Raw genomic sequence first — 26,673 nt, 5'->3', positions numbered from 1 at the left:
TCCCAGATCCCAAAGATTCCGGTTCACCAGCTCCTAATCCCAGAGATTCCGGAGTCACCCAGCTCCCACTCCCAGATCCTAGAGATTCCAGATTCACCCATCTCCAAATCCCAAATCCCAGATATTCCGGATTCACCAAGCTCCCAATCCCAGAGATTCCGGATTCACCCAGCTCCCACTCCCAGAGATTCCAGAGTCACCCAGCTCCCACTCCCAGATCCTAGAGATTCCGGATTCACCCAGCTCCCAATCCCAGATCCCAGAGATTCCGGATTCACCCAGCTCCCAATGCCAGAGATTCCGGTTCACCCAGATCCCAATCCCTGATCCCAGAGATTCCGGTTCACCCTGCACCCAATCCCAGATATTCCGGAGTCACCCAGCTCCCACTCCCAGAGATTCCGGTTCACCCAGCTCCCAATCCCAGATCCCAGAGATTCCGGTTCACCCAGCTCCCAATCCCTGATCCCAGAGATTCCGGTTCACCCCGCTCCCAATCCCAGAGATTCCGGATTCACCCAGCTCCCAATGCCAGAGATTCCGGTTCACCCAGCTCCCAATCCCAGATATTCCGGAGTCACCCAGCTCCCACTCCCAGAGATTCCGGAGTCACCCAGCTCCCACTCCCAGAGATTCCGGTTCAGCCCGCTCCCAATCCCAGAGATTCCGCAGGCACCCAGCTCCCACTCCCAGAGATTCCAGAGTCATCCAGCTCCCAATCCCAGATCCCAGCGATTCCGGATTCACCCAGCTCCCAATCCCAGATCCCAAAGATTCCGGTTCACCCAGCTCCTAATCCCAGAGATTCCGGAGTCACCCAGCTCCCACTCCCAGAGATTCCAGAGTCATCCAGCTCCAAATCCCAGATCCCAGAGATTCCGGATTCACCCAGCTCCCAATCCCAGAGATTCCGGTTCACTCCGCTCCCACTCCCAGAGATTCCGGATTCACCCAGCTCCCACTCCCAGATCCCAGATATTCCGGATTCACCCAGCTCCAAATCCCAGATCCCAGATATTCCGGATTCACCCAGCTCCCAATCCCAGAGATTCCGGATTCACCCAGCTCCCACTCCCAGAGATTCCAGAGTCACCCAGCTCCCACTCCCAGATCCCAGAGATTCCGGATTCACCCAGCTCCCAATCCTAGATCCCAGAGATTCCGGATTCACCCAGCTCCCAATGCCAGAGATTCCGGTTCACCCAGCTCTCAATCGCAGATCCCAGAGATTCCGGTTCACCCTGCTCCCAATCCCAGAGATTCCGGATTCACCCCGCTCCCAATCCCAGAGATTCCGGATTCACCCCGCTCCCAATCCCAGAGATTCCGGTTCACCCCGCTCCCAATCCCAGAGATTCCGGATTCACCCAGCTCCCAATGCCAGAGATTCCGGTTCACCCAGCTCCCAATCCCAGATATTCCGGAGTCACCCAGCTCCCACTCCCAGAGATTCCGGAGTCACCCAGCTCCCACTCCCAGAGATTCCGGTTCAGCCCGCTCCCAATCCCAGAGATTCCGCAGGCACCCAGCTCCCACTCCCAGAGATTCCAGAGTCATCCAGCTCCCAATCCCAGATCCCAGCGATTCCGGATTCACCCAGCTCCCAATCCCAGATCCCAAAGATTCCGGTTCACCCAGCTCCTAATCCCAGAGATTCCGGAGTCACCCAGCTCCCACTCCCAGAGATTCCAGAGTCATCCAGCTCCAAATCCCAGATCCCAGAGATTCCGGATTCACCCAGCTCCCAATCCCAGAGATTCCGGTTCACTCCGCTCCCACTCCCAGAGATTCCGGATTCACCCAGCTCCCACTCCCAGATCCCAGATATTCCGGATTCACCCAGCTCCAAATCCCAGATATTCCGGATTCACCCAGCTCCCAATCCCAGAGATTCCGGATTCACCCAGCTCCCACTCCCAGAGATTCCAGAGTCACCCAGCTCCCACTCCCAGATCCCAGAGATTCCGGATTCACCCAGCTCCCAATCCCAGATCCCAGAGATTCCGGATTCACCCAGCTCCCACTCCCAGAGATTCCAGAGTCACCCAGCTCCCACTCCCAGATCCCAGAGATTCCGGATTCACCCAGCTCCCAATCCCAGATCCCAGAGAGTCCGGTTCACCCCGCTCCCAATCCCAGAGATTCCGGATTCACCCCGCTCCCAATCCCAGAGATTCCGGATTCACCCCGCTCCCAATCCCAGAGATTCCGGTTCACCCCGCTCCCAATCCCAGAGATTCCGGATTCACCCAGCTCCCAATCCCAGAGATTCCGGAGTCACCCAGCTCCCAGAGATTCCGGAGTCACCCAGCTCCCAGATTCCGGAGTCACCCAGCTCCCACTCCAATCATTGCCAGGATTTCGGGGTGAAACATTCCCAGATGGGAAGCGGGAGGTGCCGCCAGTTGAGTTGATTGTGTGAACTCACCGCTCAGGAGTTGGGAGCTGGCTGCTGGGGACAGACACAGCAGCAGCAACAACAATGTCCCGCTCTCCATCCCCGGGCAGCGGACAGGCAACAGCGCAGCCCCGCATCCCGGCATCTCCATCCACAGGAAAGGCAGAGGGAATGTGGGCAGGAAACGGAGCCTCCCTCACTCACTCAGCCCAGTCTCCCTCCCTCCCTCAGCCCAGTCTCCCTCACACCCACTCACTCGGCCCAGTCTCCCTCCCTCCCTCAGCCCAGTCTCCCTCACACTCACTCACTCGGCCCAGTCTCCCTCCCTCCCTCCCTCTCACTCAGCCCAGTCTCCCTCACACCCACTCACTCGGCCCAGTCTCCCTCCCTCCCTCCCTCTCAGCCCAGTCTCCCTCCCTCCCTCTCACTCAGCCCAGCCCCCCTCCCTCTCATTCAGCCCAGTCTCACTCCCTCTCTCTCAGTCCCGTCTCCCTCAGTCCCTCTCACTCAGCCCAGCCTCCCTCCCTCCCTCCACCCAGTTTCCCTCCCTCTGACCCAGCCCAGCCTCCCTCACACTCACTCACTCGGCCCAGTCTCCCTCCCTCCCTCTCACTCAGCCCAGCCTCCCTCCCTCTCATTCAGCCCAGTCTCCCTCCCTCTCACTCAGCCCAGACCCCCTCCCTCTCACTCAGCCCAGTCTCACTCCCTCTCACTCAGCCCAGACTCCCTCTCACTCAGCCCAGTCTCACTCCCACTCACTCAGCCCAGACTCCCTCCCTCTCACTCAGCCCAGACTCCCTCTCACTCAGCCCAGTCTCACTCCCACTCACTCAGCCCAGACTCCCTCCCTCTCACTCAGCCCAGACTCCCTCTCACTCAGCCCAGTCTCACTCCCTCTCGCTCTCTTTCTTCTCTCTGCCCACTCTTTCCCTCACTCTTTTTGTCCCTTTCTCTCTCGGTCTATTTCCCTGTCTTTGCCCTGTCGATGTGTCTCCCACCTCCTTTCTGTCTGTCTTTCTCTTGCTATCTTTCTGTCTCTGGCTGTTTCACTTCCCTTCTCTCTCACTGCTGCAATGGAACTGCAGGAAGCCAGCTGTTCCTGAACATCAGCACTTTTTAACTACCAGAGAGAGAGAGCACGGATGTCTGATCAATAAACCAATTAACCAAAAAACAATTTGAAAGAAACAAGAAAAATAAATGCAGACTCCAGATATTAAATCTGTTAAATTCCAGAGGGTCAAATATGTAAATACCTGAATAGAGAGAAGCAAAGTTGAGAAATAGATTCAAAAACAACAAAATTCCCCCAAGAATCACAAAGATTTTGCTGTATATCCACTGTATAAGTGTTAGTGCATGAAAATGTTGACAATACTTTTCTCATTTAATGTTATACTTTTACATCTGCTTTAAATAACAATGTCATTTATTGAAAACTTATTAAACTTTTACAAAGTAAAAATACACACAGGTTACTGAGCTAATAAACTTGACAATGTTAGCATTCAGCCAGCAATTGAGAATGGCGGTGGTGGTTACAGGGATTTACAAAGGGTTTTGTTGAGTAGACTGGGAGATACTGGAAGGGAGGGAAGTTATCAGGGACACAGATTTACAATAATAATTTGGCCTTTCGACTAAGATCAAGAGTCAGGTTGAGCACAGGATGAGGTGCACTGCCTTTTCTTGTCAGTGTGGACCTTGTATGTCTCTCTTGTGGAGACCATTGGATTCAAGCAGGTAGTGAGATGGATGAAGGACTTTCTATCTCCACTCTGCTTCTGTAACTTTAAGATCAGGCGCTGGAATGTGGCGATTAGAGGATTTTCACAGCAACCTCATTGCAGTGTTAATGTAAGCCTGTTTGTGACAATAATGAAGATTACTATTATGAAATAAAATTATTTTACAAAATGGAGGGGATATGAGAATGTTTTGGTGCAGCGAATTGCTGTGGTCTGGAATGTACTGCCAGCATTGTTGCATCAAACACTTTCTCACCCTCAGTAATTTCAACCTTTATCTCAAACCATCATGTTTCTCTCCACTCCAAGTTCACCCGCCCCTTCCACAAGGAGACAAGAAATAGTAGCTCCGCCCATCGTGTAGCTCCACCCATCGAGCAGCTCCGCCCATCGAGCAGCTCCGCCCATCGAGCAGCTCCACCCATCGAGCAGCTCCGCCCATCGTGTAGCTCCGCCCATCGAGCAGCTCCACCCATCGTGTAGCTCCGCCCATCGAGCAGCTCTGCCCATCGAGCAGCTCCGCCCATCGAGCAGCTCCGCCCATCGAGTAGCTCCGCCCATCGTGTAGCTCCGCCCATCGAGCAGCTCTGCCCATCGAGCAGCTCCGCCCATCGAGCAGCTCCACCCATCGAGCAGCTCCACCCATCGTGTAGCTCCACCCATCGTGTAGCTCCGCCCATCGAGCAGCTCCGCCCATCGAGCAGCTCCGCCCATCGAGCAGCTCCGCCCATCGTGTAGCTCCGCCCATCGAGCAGCTCCGCCCATCGTGTAGCTCCGCCCATCGTGTAGCTCCACCCATCGAGCAGCTCCACCCATCGTGTAGCTCCGCCCATCGAGCAGCTCCGCCCATCGAGCAGCTCCGCCCATCGAGTAGCTCCGCCCATCGAGCAGCTCTGCCCATCGAGCAGCTCTGCCCATCGAGCAGCTCCGCCCATCGAGTAGCTCCGCCCATCGAGCAGCTCCGCCCATCGAGCAGCTCTGCCCATCGAGCAGCTCTGCCCATCGAGCAGCTCCGCCCATCGAGCAGCTCCACCCATCGAGCAGCTCTGCCCATCGAGCAGCTCCGCCCATCGAGCAGCTCCGCCCATCGAGCAGCTCCACCCATCGTGTAGCTCCACCCATCGTGTAGCTCCGCCCATCGAGCAGCTCCGCCCATCGTGTAGCTCCGCCCATCGTGTAGCTCCGCCCATCGAGCAGCTCCACCCATCGAGCAGCTCCGCCCATCGAGCAGCTCCGCCCATCGAGCAGCTCCGCCCATCGTGTACCTCCGCCCATCGAGCAGCTCCGCCCATCGTGTAGCTCCGCCCATCGTGTAGCTCCACCCATCGAGCAGCTCCGCCCATCGTGTAGCTCCGCCCATCGTGCAGCTCCGCCCATCGTGCAGCTCCACCCATCGAGCAGCTCCGCCCATCGAGCAGCTCCGCCCATCGAGCAGCTCCGCCCATCGTGTAGCTCCGCCCATCGAGCAGCTCCACCCATCGAGCAGCTCCGCCCATCGAGCAGCTCCGCCCATCGAGCAGCTCCGCCCATCGTGTAGCTCCGCCCATCGAGCAGCTCCACCCATCGAGCAGCTCCGCCCATCGTGTAGCTCCGCCCATCGTGTAGCTCCGCCCATCGTGCAGCTCCGCCCATCGTGCAGCTCCGCCCATCGAGCAGCTCCGCCCATCGAGCAGCTCCGCCCATCGTGTAGCTCCGCCCATCGAGCAGCTCCACCCATCGAGCAGCTCCGCCCATCGTGTAGCTCCGCCCATCGAGCAGCTCCACCCATCGAGCAGCTCCGCCCATCGAGCAGCTCCGCCCATCGAGCAGCTCCGCCCATCGTGTAGCTCCGCCCATCGAGCCGCTCCGCCCATCGAGCAGCTCCGCCCATCGTGTAGCTCCGCCCATCGTGCAGCTCCGCCCATCGTGTAGCTCCGCCCATCGTGTAGCTCCGCCCATCGAGCAGCTCCGCCCATCGAGCAGCTCCGCCCATCGTGTAGCTCCGCCCATCGAGCAGCTCCACCCATCGAGCAGCTCCGCCCATCGTGTAGCTCCGCCCATCGTGCAGCTCCGCCCATCGAGCAGCTCCGCCCATCGAGCAGCTCCGCCCATCGTGTAGCTCCGCCCATCGTGCAGCTCCGCCCATCGAGCAGCTCCGCCCATCGTGTAGCTCCGCCCATCGAGCAGCTCCGCCCATCGTGCAGCTCCACCCATCGAGCAGCTCTGCCCATCGAGCAGCTCTGCCCATCGTGTAGCTCCGCCCATCGTGTAGCTCCGCCCATCGAGCAGCTCCACCCATCGTGCAGCTCCGCCCATCGTGCAGCTCCGCCCATCGTGCAGCTCCGCCCATCGTGCAGCTCCGCCCATCGTGCAGCTCCGCCCATCGAGCAGCTCCGCCCATCGTGTAGCTCCGCCCATCGAGCAGCTCCGCCCATCGAGCAGCTCCACCCATCGTGTAGCTCCGCCCATCGTGTAGCTCCGCCCATCGTGCAGCTCCGCCCATCGAGCAGCTCCGCCCATCGAGCAGCTCCACCCATCGTGTAGCTCCACCCATCGAGCAGCTCCGCCCATCGAGCAGCTCCGCCCATCGAGCAGCTCCGCCCATCGAGCAGCTCCGCCCATCGTGCAGCTCCGCCCATCGTGTAGCTCCGCCCATCGAGCAGCTCCGCCCATCGTGTAGCTCCGCCCATCGAGCAGCTCTGCCCATCGAGCAGCTCTGCCCATCGTGTAGCTCCGCCCATCGTGCAGCTCCGCCCATCGAGCAGCTCTGCCCATCGTGTAGCTCCGCCCATCGTGCAGCTCCGCCCATCGAGTAGCTCCGCCCATTTAGCAGCTCCGCCCTTCAACGCCATCATGGCTGATCCTGGGTTTTAACTCCGTTTTCCTGCCCACTCCGCACAGTGAGATGAAACAATCACTTAGCTTCCACCCTGTAAAACCCCTTGTGTGTTTCAATGAGATCACCTCTCATTCTTCCAAACCAAACTAAACTAAACTAAATTAAAAAACAATTTACTGAGCCTCTCATCATAGAAACATAGAACATAGAGGCAGGAGGAGGCCATTCTGCCCTTCGAGCCTGCTTCACCATTCATAATGATCATGGCTGATGATCCAACTCAGTAGCCTAATCCCGCTTTCCTCAATATCATTCGATTCCCCTTCGCCCCAAGTGTGATATCTAACTGCTTCTTGATGTTTTGGCCTCACCTACTTTCTGTGGTAATGAATTCCACAAGCTCACCACTCTCTAGGTGAAGAAATTTCATAGAATCATAGAATTTACAGTGCAGAAGGAGGCCATTCGGCCCATTGAGTCTGCAGCGGCCCTTGGAAAGAGCACCCTACACAAGCCCACGCCTCCACCTTATCCCCGTAACCCAGTAACCCGACCTAACCTTTTGGACACTAAGGGCAATTTATCATGGCCAATCCACCTAACCGGCACGTCTTTGGACTGTGGGAGGAATCCGGAGCACCCGGAGGAAACCCACGCAGACACGGGGAGAAAGTGCAGACTCCGCACAGACAGTGACCCGAGGCCGGAATTGAACCCGGGACCCTGGAGCTGTGAGGCAGCAGTGCTAACCACTGTGCCACCGTGCCACCCAATTTCTCCTCATCTAAGTCCGAAGTGGTCTACCCTGTATCCTCAGACTGTGACCCCTGGTTCTGGACAAGCCCACCATCGGGAACATACTTCCTGCATCGACCCTGTCCAGTCCTGTTAGAATTTTATAGGTTTCTATGAGAACCCCTCTTATTCTTCTGAACTCCAGCGAATATAATCCTAACTGACTAAATCATCCTCATAAACACGTCTGCCATCCCAGGAATCAGCTCGGTATACCTTTGCTGCGCTCCCTCTAGAGCAAGAACAACAAGAGTGCTAATGGCAGTCCCCAGAGAGAATAAAAGGTGTGAGAGGGTGATCCTTTCACACCTTTCATTCTCTCTGGGGACTACCATTAGCACCCTTTTCCCTTGGTTTCTGTGACTGTGACTCGTCTTTCATTCCCTCATCCTACAATATAAATATCTTCCACTTTCTATGCCTTTTAGCTTTGACAAAGGGTCATCTGGACTCGAAATAGCATGGTGGTTAGCACAATTGCTTCGCAGCTCCAGGGTCCCAGGTTCGATTCCCAGCTTGGGTCACTGTCTGTGCTGAGTCTGCACATCCTCCCCGTGTGTGCGTGGGTTTCCTCCGGGTGCTCCGGTTTCCTCCCACAGTCCAAGGATGTGCAGGTTAGGTGGATTGGCCATGCTAAATTGCCCTTAGTGTCCAAAATTGCCCTTAGTGTTGGGTGGGGTTACTGGGTTATGGGGATAGGGTGGAGGTGTGGGCTTGGGTAGGGTGCTCTTTCCAAGAACTGGTGCAGACTCGATGGGCCGAATGGCCTCCTTCTGCACTGTAAATTCTGTGATTCAAAATTCTATGATTCAAAGAAACATTAGCTCTTTTCTCTCCCTACAGATGCTGCCAACATTTTCTCTTTTGGCCCCTCTCCTAATTTTTGGCCATTCAGGTAATAGTCTGCCTTCACATTTTTGCTACAAAATGGATAACCTGCATTTCACCAAATTAAACTGCATCTGCCATTCATTTGCCCACTCACTCAACTAGTCCAAATCACACTGAAGGATCTCCGCATCCTCCTCACAGCTCATCCTCCCAACCAATTTTGAGTCATCTGCAAATTCGAAAATATTACATTTTGTTCCCTCATTATAACATTAATATATATTGTGAATAGCTGGGGTCCCAGCACCGATCCCTGTGGTACTCCACTAGTCACTGCCTGCCATTTGGAAAAAGATCCCTTAATTCCTACTCTTTGTTTCTTGTCTGCCAACCAGTTTTTTATCCAATAAAAGCAAATTACTGTGGATGCTGGAATCTGAAACGAAAGAGAAAATGCTGGAAAATCTCAGCAGGTCTGGCAGTATCTGTAGGGAAAGTCAGACCTGCTGAGATTTTCCAGCATTTTCTCTTTCATTTCAGATTCCAGCATCCGCAGTAATTTGCTTTTCTAGATTTGTCAAGCATGATTTCCCTTCATAAACCCATGCTGACTCTGTCCGATCCCGTCACTGTTTTCTAAGTGCTCTGCTATAAAATCTTTGATGGTGGAATCGACAATTTTCCCACTACCAACATCAGGCTTACTGGCTAATAATTCTCCTGTTTTCTCCCTACCTCCCTTTTTAAATAGTGGGGTTACATTAGCCACCCTCCAATCTGTAGGAACTGTTTCAGAGTCTATAGAATCTTGGATGGTGACCACCAATGTATCCACTGGTTCTAGAGCCACTTCCTTAAATTATCTGGGATGTAGATTATCAGGCCCTGGGCATTTATCAGCCTTCAATCCCATCAATTTCCCCATTTCTCTACTACTATTGATCTTCAGTTTCTCCCTCTCACTAAACCCTGCGTTCCCCAACATTTCTGATATCTTATTTGTGTCCTCATTTGTGAAGACAGAACCAAATTATGTGTTTAGTTACTCAACCATATCTTTGTCCCCCCCTCCCCCCATTATTCCTGTTTCTGACTGTAAGGGACCTACATTTGTCTTCAATCGTTTTCTCTTCACATAATTTTATGTTCCCGGCAAGCTTACTCTCGTACTCTATTTTCCCCTTCTTAATCAATCCCTTGGTCCTTCTTTGCTGAATTCTAAACTGATCCCAATTCTCAAACCTGTTGTTTTACTTACCCAATTTGAATGCTTCTTCCTTGGATCGAATACTATCTCTAATTTCCCTTCTAAGTCATGGATTGGCCACCTTTCCTGTTTGTGCCAGACAGGAATAAACAATTGTTGCAGTTCCTCCACGCGCTCCTTGAATGTTTACCGTTGCCTGTCCACTGTCATCCCTTTAAGCAATATTCCTCAATCGATCAAAGCCAACTCACTCATCATGTCATCATAGTTCCCTTTATTACGACTCAGGTCTCAGAATCAACTATGTCACTCTCCATCTTTTTTTTCTATAAATTTAGAGTATCCAATTTTTTTTCCAATTAAGGGACAATTTAAAGTGGCCAATCCACCTAACCAGCATATCTTTGGGTTGTGGGGGTGAAACCCACACAGACACGGGGAGAATGTGCAAACTCCACACGGACAGAGACCCAGGGCCGGGATTTGAACCTGGGGCCTCAGCGCTGCAGTCCCAGTGCTAACCACTGCGCCACGTGCCGCCCGCCCACTGTCACACTCCACCTTGATAAAACATTCTGTCATATTATGGCTGCTCATCCCCAAGGGATCACACAACTAGATTGCCAATGATTCCTTTCTCATTATACAGAACCCAGTCTAGGATGGCCTGCTCTCTAGTTGGTTCCTAATCTATTGGTCCAGAAAACGATCCCGTATACACTCCAGGAGTTCCTCCTCGAAGATATTGTGACTAATTTGATTTTACAAATCCATATGCAGATTAAAATCACCCATGACAGATGTTCCTTTATTGCATGTGTCTCTAATTTCCTGTTAATGCCATTCCCAATGTCACCACTGCAATCTGGGGGTCTGTACAATACCCACTAATGTTTTCTGCCCCTTGGTGTTTCTCAACTCCACCCATACAGATTCCACATTGTCGGAGCTAATATCCTTGCTCAATATTGCATTAATTTCCTCTTTAACCAGAAATGCAACACCACCGCCTTTTCCTTTTTGTCTGACTTCCTAAATACTGAATACCCCTGTCACAGGACGACCCCCTCATCCCCCTATGTAAACTACCAACCCATATTCATTGCCACCCCCTTGATTTTGCCATCTCACATGGTCATGCCAGTCTCATCATGTTCCGATAAGGTCATCTCCGATCACCTCCTTGTATCACAGTCTACCCACATTCCCTATCCACATCGCAATCTTACCTCCTTTTGTATCTGGCCCTGGAAATAATATCCCCCAAATCACTTACAACTACACTTTTAAAATCTCAACAATCTAGCCTTGGCCCTCTGTTTGTCACAACATTTGTACAGCTGCAGATTTGTTAATCTAACATGTCTGAGTCCCTAATAAAACCATTACTCACTCTCACCCTGGCTATTCCCCAGTACTGCTCTCGTCCCCAGTGCCTTAAATCTGAGGGACGCAGTCAAGGAAAGTCAAGGAAATAATTCTGGAATTTATAGAATCAAATTATCTGGCAGTGCAGAAGGACCATTTGCCCATTTGGCCCGCGATAGATCTTTGAAAGAATGATCCAATTATTTCCCATTCTTACAACATCACAGAATTTTACATTCAGTTACTGAGAAGATTATTGAATAACAAGGAACTGAACAACTCCCATTGCAATTGTAGAAAAGGTTAATTTCCCATTTTTTTTTCCTTTTCATTTTTGTTGTTTTTTAAAATCTTTGCGTCACTCATGATTTTAAATGCCTTCCGGCCAATGGCTAAAATAAAACACAATTCTTCCACAGGAAGCCAGTCACAATCGAGATCTGGGCAGTGGCCGGTCCTTCACCTCACAAAGCAGCTGCTGTTTTCTGTTCCGTTTCACATCAGACAATGAGAGAAATGAAAAGTCAAGAGCAGATCAGTGGATCTGCTGCTGACAATGGGTTCAGTCATATTCATGCCAAGATGTCCAGGGAGAAATGATGTAACCCTTGCAACAACCAGGGGATCTGTGACTTTCCGAGAGGCCTCTCCCACCCCAAGGAATTACATGTCAAACCCAGCAGCCTCACAAATTCTTAACCCTTCTCCCATTCATCCCAAAACAGTAGGAAAGCCCAGAGCAAGTGAAAGCCATTTGACTCCCACGTTTGATTATTTTATCTCCACACAATCCAACTACTGATATCCTTAATCAAGTGAATCCAATTTCCTTCCCTACTATTCCTGCGAAAAATCCAGGAAGGCTGTTATGATCTCTCTAACTCGCCCTGAGAAGGAGTGTATATATTCCAATGCAGAATGACTCACGCAGCTTCACATCTCAACTGGCTAACTCAGTAATGATACAGAAATGACAGAAATATCAAATCCTTATTTTGCTTTGTTATTTACCAGGGAGATAGAGCAGGAGACATGATATTGAATAATGAACTGAGAAATGAATCAAGTACATTTTAAATAAAAAGGGGATGTGTTGAGTAAACTAAACAATCTCAAAGGTGGAATAGAAAAACATCTAGAAAAAATCAATAATGAATAGTCAGCGTGGATGCACTGTCAGCTGATGGCGGGTTTCATCACTGAGAGGCTTCTACCACCGGATGATCACACGTGTGTCCCGTGCACATCGGCAGCACTTCAAATTTTAACTGTAATCAGATAGGAACCAGCAGAAAAGTAGAGAGTGAAAGTGGTGTCCACTTCCTGTTCCACCTTCGAGAACGACACGGCACAGTTACAATTCCACCCAATCTTTCTTCTTGGGTGGAAATGGCCATCAAAATAAGATAGTCACCAAGAAATCCAATCGGGAATTCCAAAGAAACATAGAACATAGAACAATACAGCGCAGTACAGGCCCTTCGGCCCACGATGTTGCACCGAAACAAAAGCCATCTAACCTACACTATGCCATTATCATCCATATGTTTATCCAATAAACTTTTAAATGCCCTCAATGTTGGCGAGTTCACTACTGTAGCAGGTAGGGCATTCCACGGCCTCACTACTCTTTGCGTAAAGAACCTACCTCTGACCTCTGTCCTATATCTATTACCCCTCAGTTTAAGGCTATGTCCCCTCGTGCTAGCCATTTCCATCCGCGGGAGAAGGCTCTCACTGTCCACCCTATCTAACCCTCTAACATCTTTACTAAAAAAGTGGTGAGAACGGGGAGTGGTTTGAGTGAATTGTATTGATACAGCCAGAAACTGGATAAACACATGAGGGAGATGGGAATAGAGGATTTAAAATAATAAATTTAGATGAGGAATGACGGGAGGTGGATCAAGTAGAGTGTAAAGGCCAGCACGGAACAGTTGGGCTGAATGGCCTGTTTCTGTACCGTATATCAAAGAACAAAGAACACACAACTCGGAACAGTCCAGCACAGGAACAAGCCCGTGCTGACCATGCTGCCCTTCTGACCTACAATCTTCTACACTTCCTGGGTCCGTATCCTTCTATTCCCATCCTATTCACGTATTTATCAAGATGCCCCTTAAATGTCACTATCGTCCCTGCTTCCACCACCTCCTCCGGCAGCGAGTTCCAGGCACTCACTACCCTCTGTGTAAAAAACTTGCCTCGTACATCTCCTCTAAACCTTGCCCCTCGCACCCTAAACCTATGCCCCCTCGTAATTGACTCCTCTACCCTGGGGAAAAGCCTCTGACTATCCACTCTGTCCATGCCCCTCATAATTTTGTAGACCTCTATCAGGTCGCTCCCCCTCAACCTCCGTCGTTCCAGTGAGAGCAAACCGAGTTTATCCAACCTTTCCTCATAGCTAATACCCTCCATACCAGGCAACATCCTGGTAAACCTCTTCTGTACCCTCTCCAAAGCCTCCACATCCCTCTGGTATTGATTTGAGCCCATTATCCAGGCTGACACTTCCAAGCAGTACTGAGGGAGTGCTGCACTGTTGGAGGTGCTGTCCTTCAGAAAAATCACAAAGCGGGAACTGTTTGTCTGTAAACAAAGGAGAAAAGCAGAGATTTTCCCAGTATTCTGACCAATATTTATCCCTCAACAACATCAGAGGCAAACTAGTCATTAATTTCACAGTTAATTGTGGGACCTTGCTTTGAATAAATTGACTGTGTGTGCAAAGAACAATTATAATTACATTTCAGAGAAACACTTTAGAATCTCCTGTGGATGCAGAAAGTGCAATTTAGACACAGGGGGCGGGATTCTCCACAATTGGCACGATGTCCGCTGACCGGCGCCAAAAATGGCGCGAATCAGTCCGGCATCGCGCCGCCCCAAAGGTGCGGAAGCATCTTGAGGGGCCGAGCCCTCACCTTGAGGGGCTAGGCCCGCGCCAGACTGATTTCCGCCCCGCCAGCTGGCGGGAAAGGCCTTTGGTGCCCCGCCAGCTGGCGCGGAAATGACTTTGCCGTGCGGCGCATGCGCAGGAGCGTCAGCGGCCGCTCACGGCACCCCCGCGCATGCGCGGTGGAGGGGGTCTCTTCCGCCTCCGCTATAGTGAAGACCATGACGAAGGCTGAAGGAAAAGAGTGCCCCCACGGCACAGGCCCGCCCGCGGATCGGTGGGCCCCGATCGCGGGCCAGGCCACCGTGGGGCACCCCCCCGGGGCCAGATCGCCCCGCGCCCCCTCCGGGACCCCGGAGCCCGCCCGCGCCGCCTTGTCCCGCCGGTAAGAGAGGTGGTTTGATTCTCGCGGGCGGGACAGGCATTCCAGCAGCGGGACTTCGGCCCATCGCGGGCCGGAGAATCGCCGGTGGGGGCCCGCCAACCGGCGCGGCGCGATTCCCACCCCCGCCGAATATCCGGTGCCGGAGAATTCGGCAACTGGCGTGGACGGGATTCACGCCAGCCCCCGGCGATTCTCCGACCTGGCGGGGGGTCGGAGAATCCCGCCCCCGTTCTTTCTTTCCTTAATGTAGGACTATTTCTTGTTAAATATGTCTTTTATTGCTCTGCTTTATGAATGACCTAACATTTATTTGCATTAATTAGATTTCTACACAATTAGTCCAAATATCTCTGGAGATAATTAATCTTTTTATCTGCTGTGTACCCACTTGCTTTATGTCACCAGCAAAGTTAATAATGAGTGTTGTGAACTTGCTCCTCAGCACTATCATTGGAAACAGCTGCACTCCCAGAACAGGTCTCAATGGTTATTGTATCCCAGACAGAATATTCTCCATTTATCACCAGCAACTTTAGTCACAAAGCCAATTTCAATTTATGTGGATCACATACAATCAACCCGATGAGCTTTGCCATCTCCCATGAAGAATTTGCATGTACCATTTTTACTTCTTCTTTGTTATTGACTTGTTGGATGCCACAAGAGAATGTTTCCAACAAAGGTATAATATATTTGCTTAACAACTGAAAAACAAAACAATTGATAGGGATGTGATTGAATGTACAAAACAATCCCTGAGAGATGAATGGACAGCAACCAGGAGAAAGCAAAGAATGTCACATACCTTTGATATCTGGAACTAGACTACACACCATTGATCCAGTGTGTATCTGGTGTTAGCTAATGTGTGTGAGAGACACTCAGCTGGCTATTCATTGTACTGTAATTAACCATCCTGACTATTAACCATCTTGGTGGTGATAATCACCTCAATGTTATTCGGTGAGTGACTTGATCTCCTGGTTATTTGTGCGTCTCTTTTTTTTTAGCTGCTTTCTAAGTGAATCTCTCCTGGTGACTGGTTAATCAGAGGCAGCTTGCATGAGAGAGTTATCTAAACTTACATCCAACGGATTAGATCTAAGCTCTGCAGTTCTGTCACATCCAACATAAATGGCGGTGAACAATTAAACAACCCATTGGAGGAGGAGGCTCCACAAATATTCTCATCTTCAATGATGGAGGAGCCCAGCACAGGACACAAGACTGGAGCATTCACAAGAAGTCCCCATCATTACAGAAGTCCCCATCATTACAGATGTCAGTCTTCAGCCAATACGATTCGTTTCACATGATATCAAGAAACGGCTGAAAGTACTGGATACTGAAAGCAATGGCAATATTCCAACTATAATAGTAACTTGTTGCATCCTTAGCCAAACTGTTCCAGTACAGCTACAACAGTGACATCTACCCGGCAATGTGGAAAATTGCCCAGGTATGTTCTATCCAAAAAAAACAGGACATATCCAACCCAGCCTATTACCACCCTATCAGTCTACTCTTGGTGATCAGTAAAGTGATGGAAGGGTCATCAATAGTGCTATGAAGTGGCACTTGCTCATCTATCACCTGCTCATTGGCACAAAGTTGGGTTCCGCCAGGGCCACTTACTTACCTCCTGATCTCATTACAGCCTTGGCCCAAACAGGAACAAAAGAATTGGACTTGGTGAGGTGAGAGTGACTGCCCTTGCCATAAAGGTAACATTTGACCGAGTATGGCTTCAAGGATCCCTAACAAAACTGCAGTCAATGGGAATCAGGGGGGAAACTCTCCACTGGTTGGAGTCATACCCGGCACAAAGGAAGATGGTTGTGGTGGTTGGAGGTCAGCCATCTCCAGCTGCTTCATCAATGACCTTCTCTCCATCATAAGGTCAGAGGTGGGGATTTTTGCTGATGATTGCAAAATATTTAGAGCTATTCACAGCTCCTCAGATACTGAAGCTGCCCATGTCCACACTCAGCAAGGCCTGGACAATATCCAGGCTTAGTCTGATAAGTGGCAAGCAATATTCACGCCACACAGGTGCCAGGCAATGACCATCTCCAACAAGATATAATCTAACCATCTCCAGTTGAGGTTCAATGGCATTATTATCTCTGAATCCCCTACTGTCATCAACATCCTGGAGGTTACCGTTGATCAGAAACTGAACTGGACTAGCCATATTAATTCCGTGGCTACCACGGCAGGTCAAAGGCTGGGAGGCGAGTGACTCAGCTCCTCACTCCCCAAAGCCTGTCCACTATCTACAAGGCACAAGCCACTTGCCTGGATGAGTGCAGCTCCAGCAACACTCCAGAAGCTCGACACCATTCAGGACAAAGCAGCCCACTTGATTGGCACCTCTTCCACAAACATTCACTGTCTTCACCATTGACGAACAGTGGCAGCCATGCGTACCATCTACAAGATGCACTGCAGGGACAAACCAAGGTTTCTTCACTGGCACCTTCTAAACCCATAACCTCTACAATTTATAAGGACAAGGCAGCAGATACCTGGGAACCCCACCACCTGGAGGTTCCCCTCCAAGTCACTCACCACCCTGACTTGGAAATATATCGCCGTTCCTTCACTGTCACCAGGTTAAAATGTAGGAGCTCCCTCCCTAACAGCACTGTGGGTGTACCTACACCGCATGGACTGCTGCGGTTCAAGAAGGCAGCTCAGCACCGCCTTCTCTCGAGCAATTAGGGATGGGCAACAAATGCTGCCCCAGCATCGATGCCCACATCCCATAAACAAATAAATACATTCTCTATTATTTTCATACATTGCTTCAAGCCTTCCATTCAGATACTGTAAATGAGTCCAGTGGGTAATTCACATCTATGTTTTATTTACTTGCGTATATGTTTGTTTTATAAAGATGCTTTATTCATGTTCCCACTGGGAATACTTTTTAGAAATCTAATTGAAACGTTGTACTTTATTGATGGAATGAGTGTCATATTTAATTATTATGATGCAATGGAGCTTAATCTATTTGCCCAGGCTTTACAGCTTGTAGTGTTGTCCCCAGAGAATGGCAATAAAATCTCACTGATATCTCTGGCAGCTCAGATGTTGACTGATCCTCTCGAAATTCTGCTGTGGATTTGCAGTCTGACTGCTTCTGGCACCAGAGCAGATGGATGCAATTCAGCACACAGTGTGTAAGTGCTCCCACTGGGCTACGTCTGATGGTTACTGCTATTTCTGTTGGAACACTTGTCTCTACATTGTTCACAACCATTTTCTTGTTGAACAATTACTTCCTCCCTTTTTCCAAAAGACACAGCTCATAAAGGTGCCTCACTTTGTCCACCAAGCTCAGTCTGATAATCACCCAAGATTCTCCAATACCCCCTTCCGCCTCGGCGACTGCCCGTTCTTCAGACCTACTGACCAGGCCCCAACACCATCCGCTCAGTGGTGGTGAGGTGTCGCTGGTCCGGCAGGCCCCCTCGGTCTGCTCTCTCTCTCTGCGGTTGTGCAGCGCCTTCTCCTGGGGGACAGATAATGCAGTGTGAGACACTCTGACACGGGCAGCACATGGGGTCCACGGCTGGTGGCCTCTGTGTGCAGGGTACTTGGCCATGGCGGGAGGTATGGTTATTGGCATTTGGTGTGGGTGGCTACCAGCCACCCTCCCCGGGGGGGGGGGGGGGGGGGGGGGGGGTGCTATGGGTACGTGGGACAGGGGTTGGTGCCCGGGGCATGGTGGTGGTGGCGCTCCCTGTCTGTCCTGTGGGGTTGACCACACCCTCCCAGCGCTGCCTACCGGTCCGTCTGATGGGGGTGGGGGGTCTATAATAGGTGTGGGGGTGTTGTACAGGGGTGGTGTCAGGGGCACAGGGCTGGTTACTCAGGCTGGTCACCTTTGAGACACTGCTGGTCAGTCTTGGAGGTGGGGCCCACCTGCGCTCATGCCCAGTTGATGCCCGTGGGTGGCAGCCGACTTCCCACAAACTCAGCTTCAATGTACGTGAGCATATTGAAATATCCTACTTCGGTCCTCTGAGAATAACAAACTCAGCAAAACCAAAGACTAAATCAGGACCTTCTGGTTTGTATGGATCAGTGACCCATTGCTTCAATTGACCATCCTTCCTTTACAGTGATCATGAAAGTAACGCTCATTCTTAAAAAGTTTAAACGTTTGTTTTAAAATATGCAACTTTACACATTCTCAAAACATATGCTGCACCATGGACCAGTAATCCATTGAATCCTTAATGTGCAAAAAGAGGCCATTTGGCCCATTGAACCTGCACCACCCTTTGAAAAAGCACTTTACCTAGGCCCACTCCCCCGCCTCATATCTGTAACCTCATAATCCCACTTAACCTGCACATCTTTGCAATGTGGGAGAAACTGGAGAACATGGAGGAAACACACGCATTCACCCGAGGCACGAATCGAACCTAGGTCCGTCGCGCTGTGAGGCAGCAGTGCTAATCACTGTGCCACCGTGCCACCCTGGCGCTGTGAGCAGCAGTGCTAACCCGGGCCACTGGCACTGTGAGGCAGCAGTGCTAACCCGGGCCACTGGCACTGTGAGGCAGCAGTTCTAATCTGGGTCCCTGGCACTGTGAGGCAGTATTGCTAAGCACTGTGCCACTGTGACACCCTGGCGCTGTGAGGCAGCAGTTCTAACCCGGGCCCCTGGCACTGTGAGACAGCAGTGTTAACCCGGGTCCCTGGCGCTGCGAGGCAGCATTGCTAACCACTGTGGTACCACGTCCACATAAGACCTTAAGCTGCAAGAGAGATAGTGCTTGAAAAGAAACATTGCGAATATGTGATTATTTTCAAAGCCTTTTTTAAATCTCTCCCCTTGCTTTTTTAAAAAATATTTTTATTTCCCATTTTCACATTTTCTTCAGAATTTACACCCCACCAACAAACAGTAAACGGTAACGAATACAATGTCAATCCCCCTACCAACAACAACAATCCCATCCTCCCACCAACCCCCAAACAACGGCCCACCAGACAATATAAGCATCAAATTAAAAAAAACACCCCATCCCCCCTCCCAGACTCCTCCCCTCCACCTCCTCTTGTAAACTCCTCCCCCCAACCTCGGTTCCTTCCCCTAACTTTTCACCCTGGCTAGACTCACCGAAACCTGTTCCACCAGGCTCCAATGGCCGCAGCCCCTCCCCCCCACCTCACTCCCGTTCACTGGCCGGCTTAAACCGGCCAGCGTGGAGGCCCCCGCCCGGGTCTCCTTCACCCTTGCCCGGTCCCAGGAAAACCAATAAATCCCTTTTAGCACACAATCCCAGCATACACACCCAAGCCCCAAAGAACTATCATTGCAAATGAGAGTCCCATCTCTTCCCTTGTCCAAATATGTACAGCGTTGACTCATTTAGTACATACACCAACACGCAGTGAAAAAATAAAGATACATGAGGCTACACCGGTACAAGACCAGCTCTCAGTCCCATTTCTCAATTCTGCCACAGCCCTTTTGTCTTCGCAAACTCCTCCGCCGCTTCCGCCGTCCCAAAATAAAAGTCCTTGGATTTGTAGGTCACACTCAACTTAGCTGGATACACTATGCCGCACTGCACCTTGCTGATGTACATTGTCTTCTTCACCCAGCTGAAGGCAGCCCACCTCCTCGCCAGCTCCACCGTAAAGTCCTGGTATATACGTATACCAGCTCCAGCCCACTGCACCACCCACTTCTGCTTTGCCCAACACAGGACCTTCTCCTTCACGCTGTACCTACGGAAACAAAGTCATTAATCTTGGCGGCACACTTGCCTTTGGTATAGGCCTCCACGGCCTATGAGCCCGATCCAGTTCGTATCGAGAGGGATCATCCCCCTCCCCCAATAGCTCCGCCAACATCATGGCAATATACTCCGTCGGCCTCGGGCCTTCCACGCCTTCGTGCAAACCCACGATCCTCAGATTCTGCCGCCTGGATCTGTTTTCTAGATTTTCCATTTTGGCTCACAGACCCTTGTTGGTCTGGATCACCTTCAAATTGATCACTGTGCTGTGATAATGCCTTTTCCATTTCCTTCAGTGTCTCACCTTGCTCCCGCACCTCCGCCGCTGCGCTTGATACCGCCGCCCTCACCGGGGCAATCGCCTCTCCACCAGCACTTTCAATACCGCCCCATCTCCTTCTTCATCATTTCCATGTGCTTTGTGAACTGTTTTTCAAGTTCCACGGCCATCACCTTGGTCATTTCTACTGCTGTGAGCGATGCGGCCTCCCCTGGTGCTCCAGCCTCTGCTTTCCTTACAGTTCATGCGCTGACTTTTCCACTCACTGGCAGACTTTCATTAACCCCTCTTTTAAATCTCCCCTCTTGTTAAAAAAACCATTGGCCCATTGACAAGGAGTCCTGCTCTTATCTGCTGGCTCTTTCCAGAAAGGGGCGGCACGGTAGCACAGTGGTTAGCACTGCTGCTTCACAGTGCCAGGGTCCCAGGTTCGATTCCTGCTTCGGTCACTGTCTGTGCGGAGTCTGCACATTCTCCTTGTGTCTGCGTAGGTTTCCTCCGGGTGCTCCGGTTTCCTCCCACAAGTCCCGAAAGATGTGCTGTTAGGTAATGTGGGCATTCTGAATTCTCCCTCCGTGTACCCGAACAGGTGCCGCAATGTGGCGACTGGGGGATTTTCACAGTAACTTCATTGCAGTGTTAATGTAAGCCTACTTGTGACACTAAAGATTATTATTAAAGTGAGCATATGTGTGTGGAAACAGATGGCAGCAGGATTGGGCTTGACTGGGATTCCTCCCAAGGTCGAATAGTCTGCAATATTCACCACCTAGATTCCTGCAGGTGCAATGACTGCTTGGCTGAGATAGAAAATGGTGCCTTGCCCCTTGAAATAATAATCTTCAATAAATCACAGCAGCTGCCCACACCCAGCCTTGTTCCTGCTGGGAGATGTACAGTGGAAGTACAGTTTCAGAACACTACGAGACAAACAAATAAGCAAATAAATCAGTTACAGACAAAGGAAAATTCAGTATTTATTGAATACAAGTAAATAGTTCATCCTCTCCTCGACGTCTCTTTGTTGCTGAAGAATTTACTGAGCATTCAGTCATACTGCTTCAAGGCCTGATAGGTCTCCTCAGCCTCGCTGTTGCTCTCTGGACATGCAGGCTTCCTGGAAGGAATCAGATTGGGCAGGTTATGTAGTGGATTGCCTCCTAATGCCTATGTGCGGCAATTGACCATTATGCTGATGGGGAATAAGAGAGTGTTCAGTATTTTGTGACACAGCCCTCAAGTTATTCTCATACAAAGACTCAGAGCAGAAAATGAGGAATAGGCTGGGAACCCTGAGGGACACGACACAGGCTGAAAAAGAACAATGAAGTCTTTATCAGCAACTCCACTTCCCAAGGAAGAATATCACACAGGGAAAGAGACATCAGACTGATATAATCACAAATCTTAGTTTTCCCTTGGCAAAGAAGTACTAAACGCCAAATCAAGGCTGCTGATCCAAAATCATTCTGCCTTGTGAGTTCAATCGCCATATAAATATTGCTGACTCAAGACTACAGGCCCCATGAAGTGCCAATGGGCTGCAGATTGCACAGTAAAGGAAGCCATTCAGCCCATTATGTCTGCATCAGCTGACCCTGATCGATCGCACATCTTCTCCCCGTAACTCTGCACATTCTTCCTTTTCAGGTAACAGTCTAAGTTCCTTTCCAATGCTTCGATTAAACGTGCTACCAGTACACCCTCAGGCAGTATAGTTCAGATCTTAACCATTCACTCTAAGAAGAAACCTTTTCACGTATTGTTTTTACTTCTTTTGTCCATTATTTTAACACTGTGTTCTCTTGTTCTTGGTCCTTTTGCGAGCAGGAACAGTTTCTCCCTATCTTCGCTGTCCCGACCCCTCATGATTTTGAACATCCCTATCTATTCTCCTCTCAACCTTCTGTCTAAGGAAAACCGTCCCAATCTCTTCAATCTATCCTCATAACTGAAGTTTCTCATCCCTGGAACCATTCTCCTGAATCTTTTCTGCGCTCTCTCCAATGCCCATCCATCCATTTAGTGCTGCGACCAGAACTGGATACAATACTCCAGCCAAGGCCAAACTAGTGTCTTATTCAAGTTCAACATAACCTCCTTGCTCTTGAGCTCTATGCCCCTATTAATAAAGCCTGGATACTGTATATTTTATTAACCGCGCTCTCAAACTGTCCTGCCATCTTCAATGACTTGTGCAAATATACACTCAGGTCCCTCTGTTCCTGCATCCCCTTCTGAATTGTATCTTTACGGGGCAGCACGGTGGCGCAGTGGGTTAGCCCTGCTGCCTCACAGCGCCGAGGTCCCAGGTTTGATCCTGGCCCCGGGTCACTGTCCGTGTGGAGTTTGCACATTCTCCCCGTGTCTGCGTGGGTTTCGCCCCCACAACCCAAAGATGTGCAGGGTAGGTGGATTGACCATGCTAAATTGCCCCTTAATTGGAAAAAATGAATTGGGTACTCTAAATTTATAAAACAAAAAGAATTGTATCTTTATTTTATATTGTCACTCCATGTTCTTCCGACTAAAATTAATCATTTCATATTTCTCTACATTGAACTTCATCTGCCACCTGTCTGCCCACTTCACCAACTTGTCCATGTCCTTTTGAATTTTACGCTCTCCTTACAATTCACAATGCTTCCAGGTTTAGTAGCATCTGCAAACTTTGAAATTGTGCTCTGTACGTTAAGGTCTAGTTCATTAATATATAGCAGGAAAAGCAAGGGTATGATCCCAGAGGATCATGCTCTTTTATCCTCCAGGCTCCACTCTCAGTCTCGCTCTTTCTTTCGCTCTTTTATCCTCCCAGCTCTGTTCAATGGTGAATTTAAACGGACTGGCCTCTAGTTGCTGGGTTTATTTCTACACCCATTCATTTAACAAGGGTGTAACATTTGCAATTCTCTCGTCGTTTGGCACCACCCCCAAGTTTATGGAAGGCTGAAACATTATGGCTAGTGCTTCCGCAATATCCACTCCCACTCCCCTCAGTATCCTTGGATGCACCTCACTCACTTTAAATACAGACAGCCTGTCCAAGACCTCATCAATTTTAAACCCTTCTCGTGTTTGAATTGGCTCCTCTTTCGCCATGGCCTGGCAGCATCTTCTCACTTGGCAGAGGCAGGTGGCAGGACTTCCTTTATTACAGCCGCTCTGCCCTCTGCCTCCATGCATCAATTTCCTTGTCCCTAATTGCAAGACTCCTCCTTTTACCGCCCTTTTACGATTTATAATCCTGTAGAAGACTTTTGGATTTCCTTTTATGTGAACTGCCAGTCTCTTTTCACACTCCCTCTTTGCTTCTCTTTATCACTTTTTCACCTCCCCTCTGAATTTTCTATGTTCTGCTTGGTTCTCGATTGTATTTCCACCTGACATCTGTCATAAACACACTTTATCTTTTTTACCTTAATTTTATCTCTTTTGTCACCCAGGGATTCTGGTTTTGATTCCCCTACCTTTTTTTTTTGAGGGGATATACCTGGACTGTGCCCAAACTATTCCTTCTCTGAAGGAGCCCATTGACCAGCTTCTGTTTTTCCAGCCAGACTTTGACTCCAATTTATTCAGCCCAGATCCGTTCTTACCCCATTAAAGTTGGCTTTCCCTCAGTTAACTATTCTCACTCTGGATTGTTTTTTATCCCTTTTCCATAGTCAGCCTAAACTTTATGATATAACAATTGCTGTCCCCAAAATCATCTGACACTTGACGTACCTCATCCACAACTCATAACAATCAGCCACAGTCAGGGGCCTGAACGTCACCTGAGTGTTTATCACACTATCATTGAGCGTGGTTTCTGACCCAGGGCCAATATAGAGTCAGTGAAGGATGAGTTTGTCTTAACTGAACTCTTAAGATGTAAAGAATGTTGAAGTGTTTTATTAATTGAGCTGTTAGGGAATCCTCACTTCCAAGCACGTTTCCCCCCCAATCCATCCAAATCTAGTTAGCTGCAAAATGCTGATCCCAAAAGCTTTTTACACCAACTCAGATTCTCCACTTTGATGAGCTTAAGAAATGATTTTCCACAAACAAGATCTGAGTTAGGCTGACGGCATAAACCTTTCCTGAAGGTGCAGACTCCTTGTTAACGCTCTGGGGGTTCTGAGAGTTCCAGGGATGGGTTGGGTGTGCTGGGGTGGGGGGAGGTCTGCACTCTGGTGCCTTGCCCAAGTGATTTTTTAAAAATATACAAATTTAGAGTACCCAATTCATTTTTTCCACTTAAGGGGCAATTTAGCGTGTTCAATCCACCTACCTTGCACATCTTTGGGTTGTGAGGGCGAAACCCATGCAAACACGGGGAGAATGTGTCCGTGTGTCCACGTGGGTTTCCTCCGGGTGCTCCGGTTTCTTCCCACAGTCCAAAGACGTGCAGGTTAGGTGGATTGGCCATGCTAAATTGCCCGTAGTGTCCATAAGGGTTGGGAGGGGTTATTGGGTTGCGGGGATAGGGTGGAAGTGAGGGATTAATGTGGGTTGGTGCAGACTCGATGAGCCGAATGGCCTCCTTCTGCACTGTAGGTTCTATGTTCTATGTTCCACACGGACAGTGACCCAGGGCCGAGATCGAACCTGGGACCTTGGCGCTGTGAGACAGCAGAGCCGCCCTGTGATTATTTTTTATCTTTGGAGCTTATGCACTATGGTCTCATCTGGCTGTCGATTCCCATGGCCAAAACCAAACCTGTCATGGACTGGGGATCATTGAGGAATACTCATTAGCACTCAGCTCCCTCCACTGATTTGTTCTCTGTTCAATTGTAGCATTCCTAGTGAACTGAGATCTCCACAGACTCCATTCAGGGCTGTGATGTGTTATAAATACCTTGGTTCATAGCAATATTTTAAGGTAAAATTTAGTTCTGGGTAGATTAAAATTTAACTGCAGAAAAAGGAATAATCCAAAAGTTCAGGTGGAGGCGGTGGTCTTGTCATTGGTGTTGCCAATAACTGGTGGCCCAGGTTCAAATCTCACTAAGGCCGCTGGTGGAATTTAAATTCTATTAATGAAATTGGAATTAAAAGCTAGTCTAATGTTGGCCACAGTACCATTTTCATAAAAAGCCACCTGGTTCAGTAATGTCCTTAGGGAAGGAAATCTGCCGTCCTTACCTGCCCTTGCCTACAAGTGACTCCAGGCCCACAGCAATGTGGGCACTCTAAATGGTTTAGCAAGCTGCTCATTGTTATCAAACCGCCACAAAATATAAAAGAAACGAAACAGGACGGATGACCTGGCAGTGACCTGGTCACCAAAAGCAACAACAGCAGAGCGGCACGGTGGCACAGTGGTTAGCACTGCAGCCTCACGGCGTTGAGGACCCGGGTTCGATCCCGGCCATGGGTCACTGTCCGTGTGGAGTTTGCACATTCTCCCAGTGTTTGCGTGGGTTTCACCCCCACAACCCAGAGATGTGCTGGTTAGGTGGATTGGCCTCGCTAAATTGCCCCTTAATTAGAAAAAGAGAATTGGGTACTCTAAATTTTCTTTAAAAAACGACAACTGCACACCCCACCCTGTTTAATCCACAGGGTTGTCCTTACTAACATTGGGTGACTTGTCTCACAGACTAGTCAGGCAACAACCTAACATAGTGATTGGGCGGAACATGAGAAAGAATTAAAGCGGCTTGAATACGAAAGAGAGAGCGCGGAAAAAGAAAGAGAAAGAGATAGAGAGGAAAGGGAAAAAGAGAGAGAGTTTGAACTTCGGGAAATGGCTCTGAAACATGAAAATCAGTTAAAATTGGCAGACGCAAAGGGACACGTACAGTTGGAGGAGATGGATGAGGATAATAAGAGAGCGTCATAGTCAAAGACGTGGTGGGGATCTATTTAAATATGTTCAAGCATTGCCAAGGTTTGACAAGAAGGAGGTAGAAGCCTTTTTCATTTCATTTGAGAAGGTAGCTAAACAAATGCAATGGCCACAGGACATGTGGGTATTACTGATTCAAACAAAGCTGGTAGGTAGGGCTAGTGAAGTGTTTGCATCACTACCGGAGGAGTTATCTGGAACGTATGAGGAGGTGAAGAAATCCATCTTAAGTGCATATGAGCTAGTGCCTGAAGCTTACAGGCAAAGGTTTAGAAATTTAAGGAAAGAATTTGGTCAAACATACATGGAGTTTGAAAGGCTCAAACAGAGTAATTTTGATAGGTGG

General features: G+C 49.8%; 2 protein-coding genes across 4 annotated transcripts in view; both read right to left on the bottom strand.

Moving 5' to 3' along the window:
* layna (layilin a) overlaps positions 1-2,607 on the bottom strand; it is a 47,104-nt gene extending 44,497 nt beyond the window's left edge. For 2 of the 3 annotated variants that reach the window (XM_072486341.1, XM_072486342.1), the window contains exon 1: positions 2,429-2,548. In XM_072486341.1, coding sequence (XP_072342442.1) covers positions 2,429-2,543 — 115 coding nt within the window. In that variant the 5' untranslated portion in view covers positions 2,544-2,548. Of the gene's footprint in view, positions 1-2,428 lie in introns of all 3 variants that reach the window. The other variant, XM_072486343.1, reaches the window with a different exon arrangement.
* Positions 2,608-21,455: 18,848 nt separating this feature from the next.
* The window catches only part of hoatz (HOATZ cilia and flagella associated protein), a 55,137-nt gene continuing 49,919 nt past the window's right edge, over positions 21,456-26,673 (bottom strand). Inside the window, exon 5 of the mRNA XM_072487740.1 lies at positions 21,456-21,608. Coding sequence (XP_072343841.1) covers positions 21,539-21,608 — 70 coding nt within the window. The 3' untranslated portion in view covers positions 21,456-21,538. The remainder of the gene's footprint in view (positions 21,609-26,673) is intronic.

The sequence above is a fragment of the Scyliorhinus torazame genome, chromosome 21, assembly GCF_047496885.1.
Source record: "Scyliorhinus torazame isolate Kashiwa2021f chromosome 21, sScyTor2.1, whole genome shotgun sequence".
NCBI classification, from domain to species: Eukaryota; Metazoa; Chordata; class Chondrichthyes; order Carcharhiniformes; family Scyliorhinidae; genus Scyliorhinus; species Scyliorhinus torazame.
This window is presented reverse-complemented; position numbering and strand designations above follow the sequence as displayed.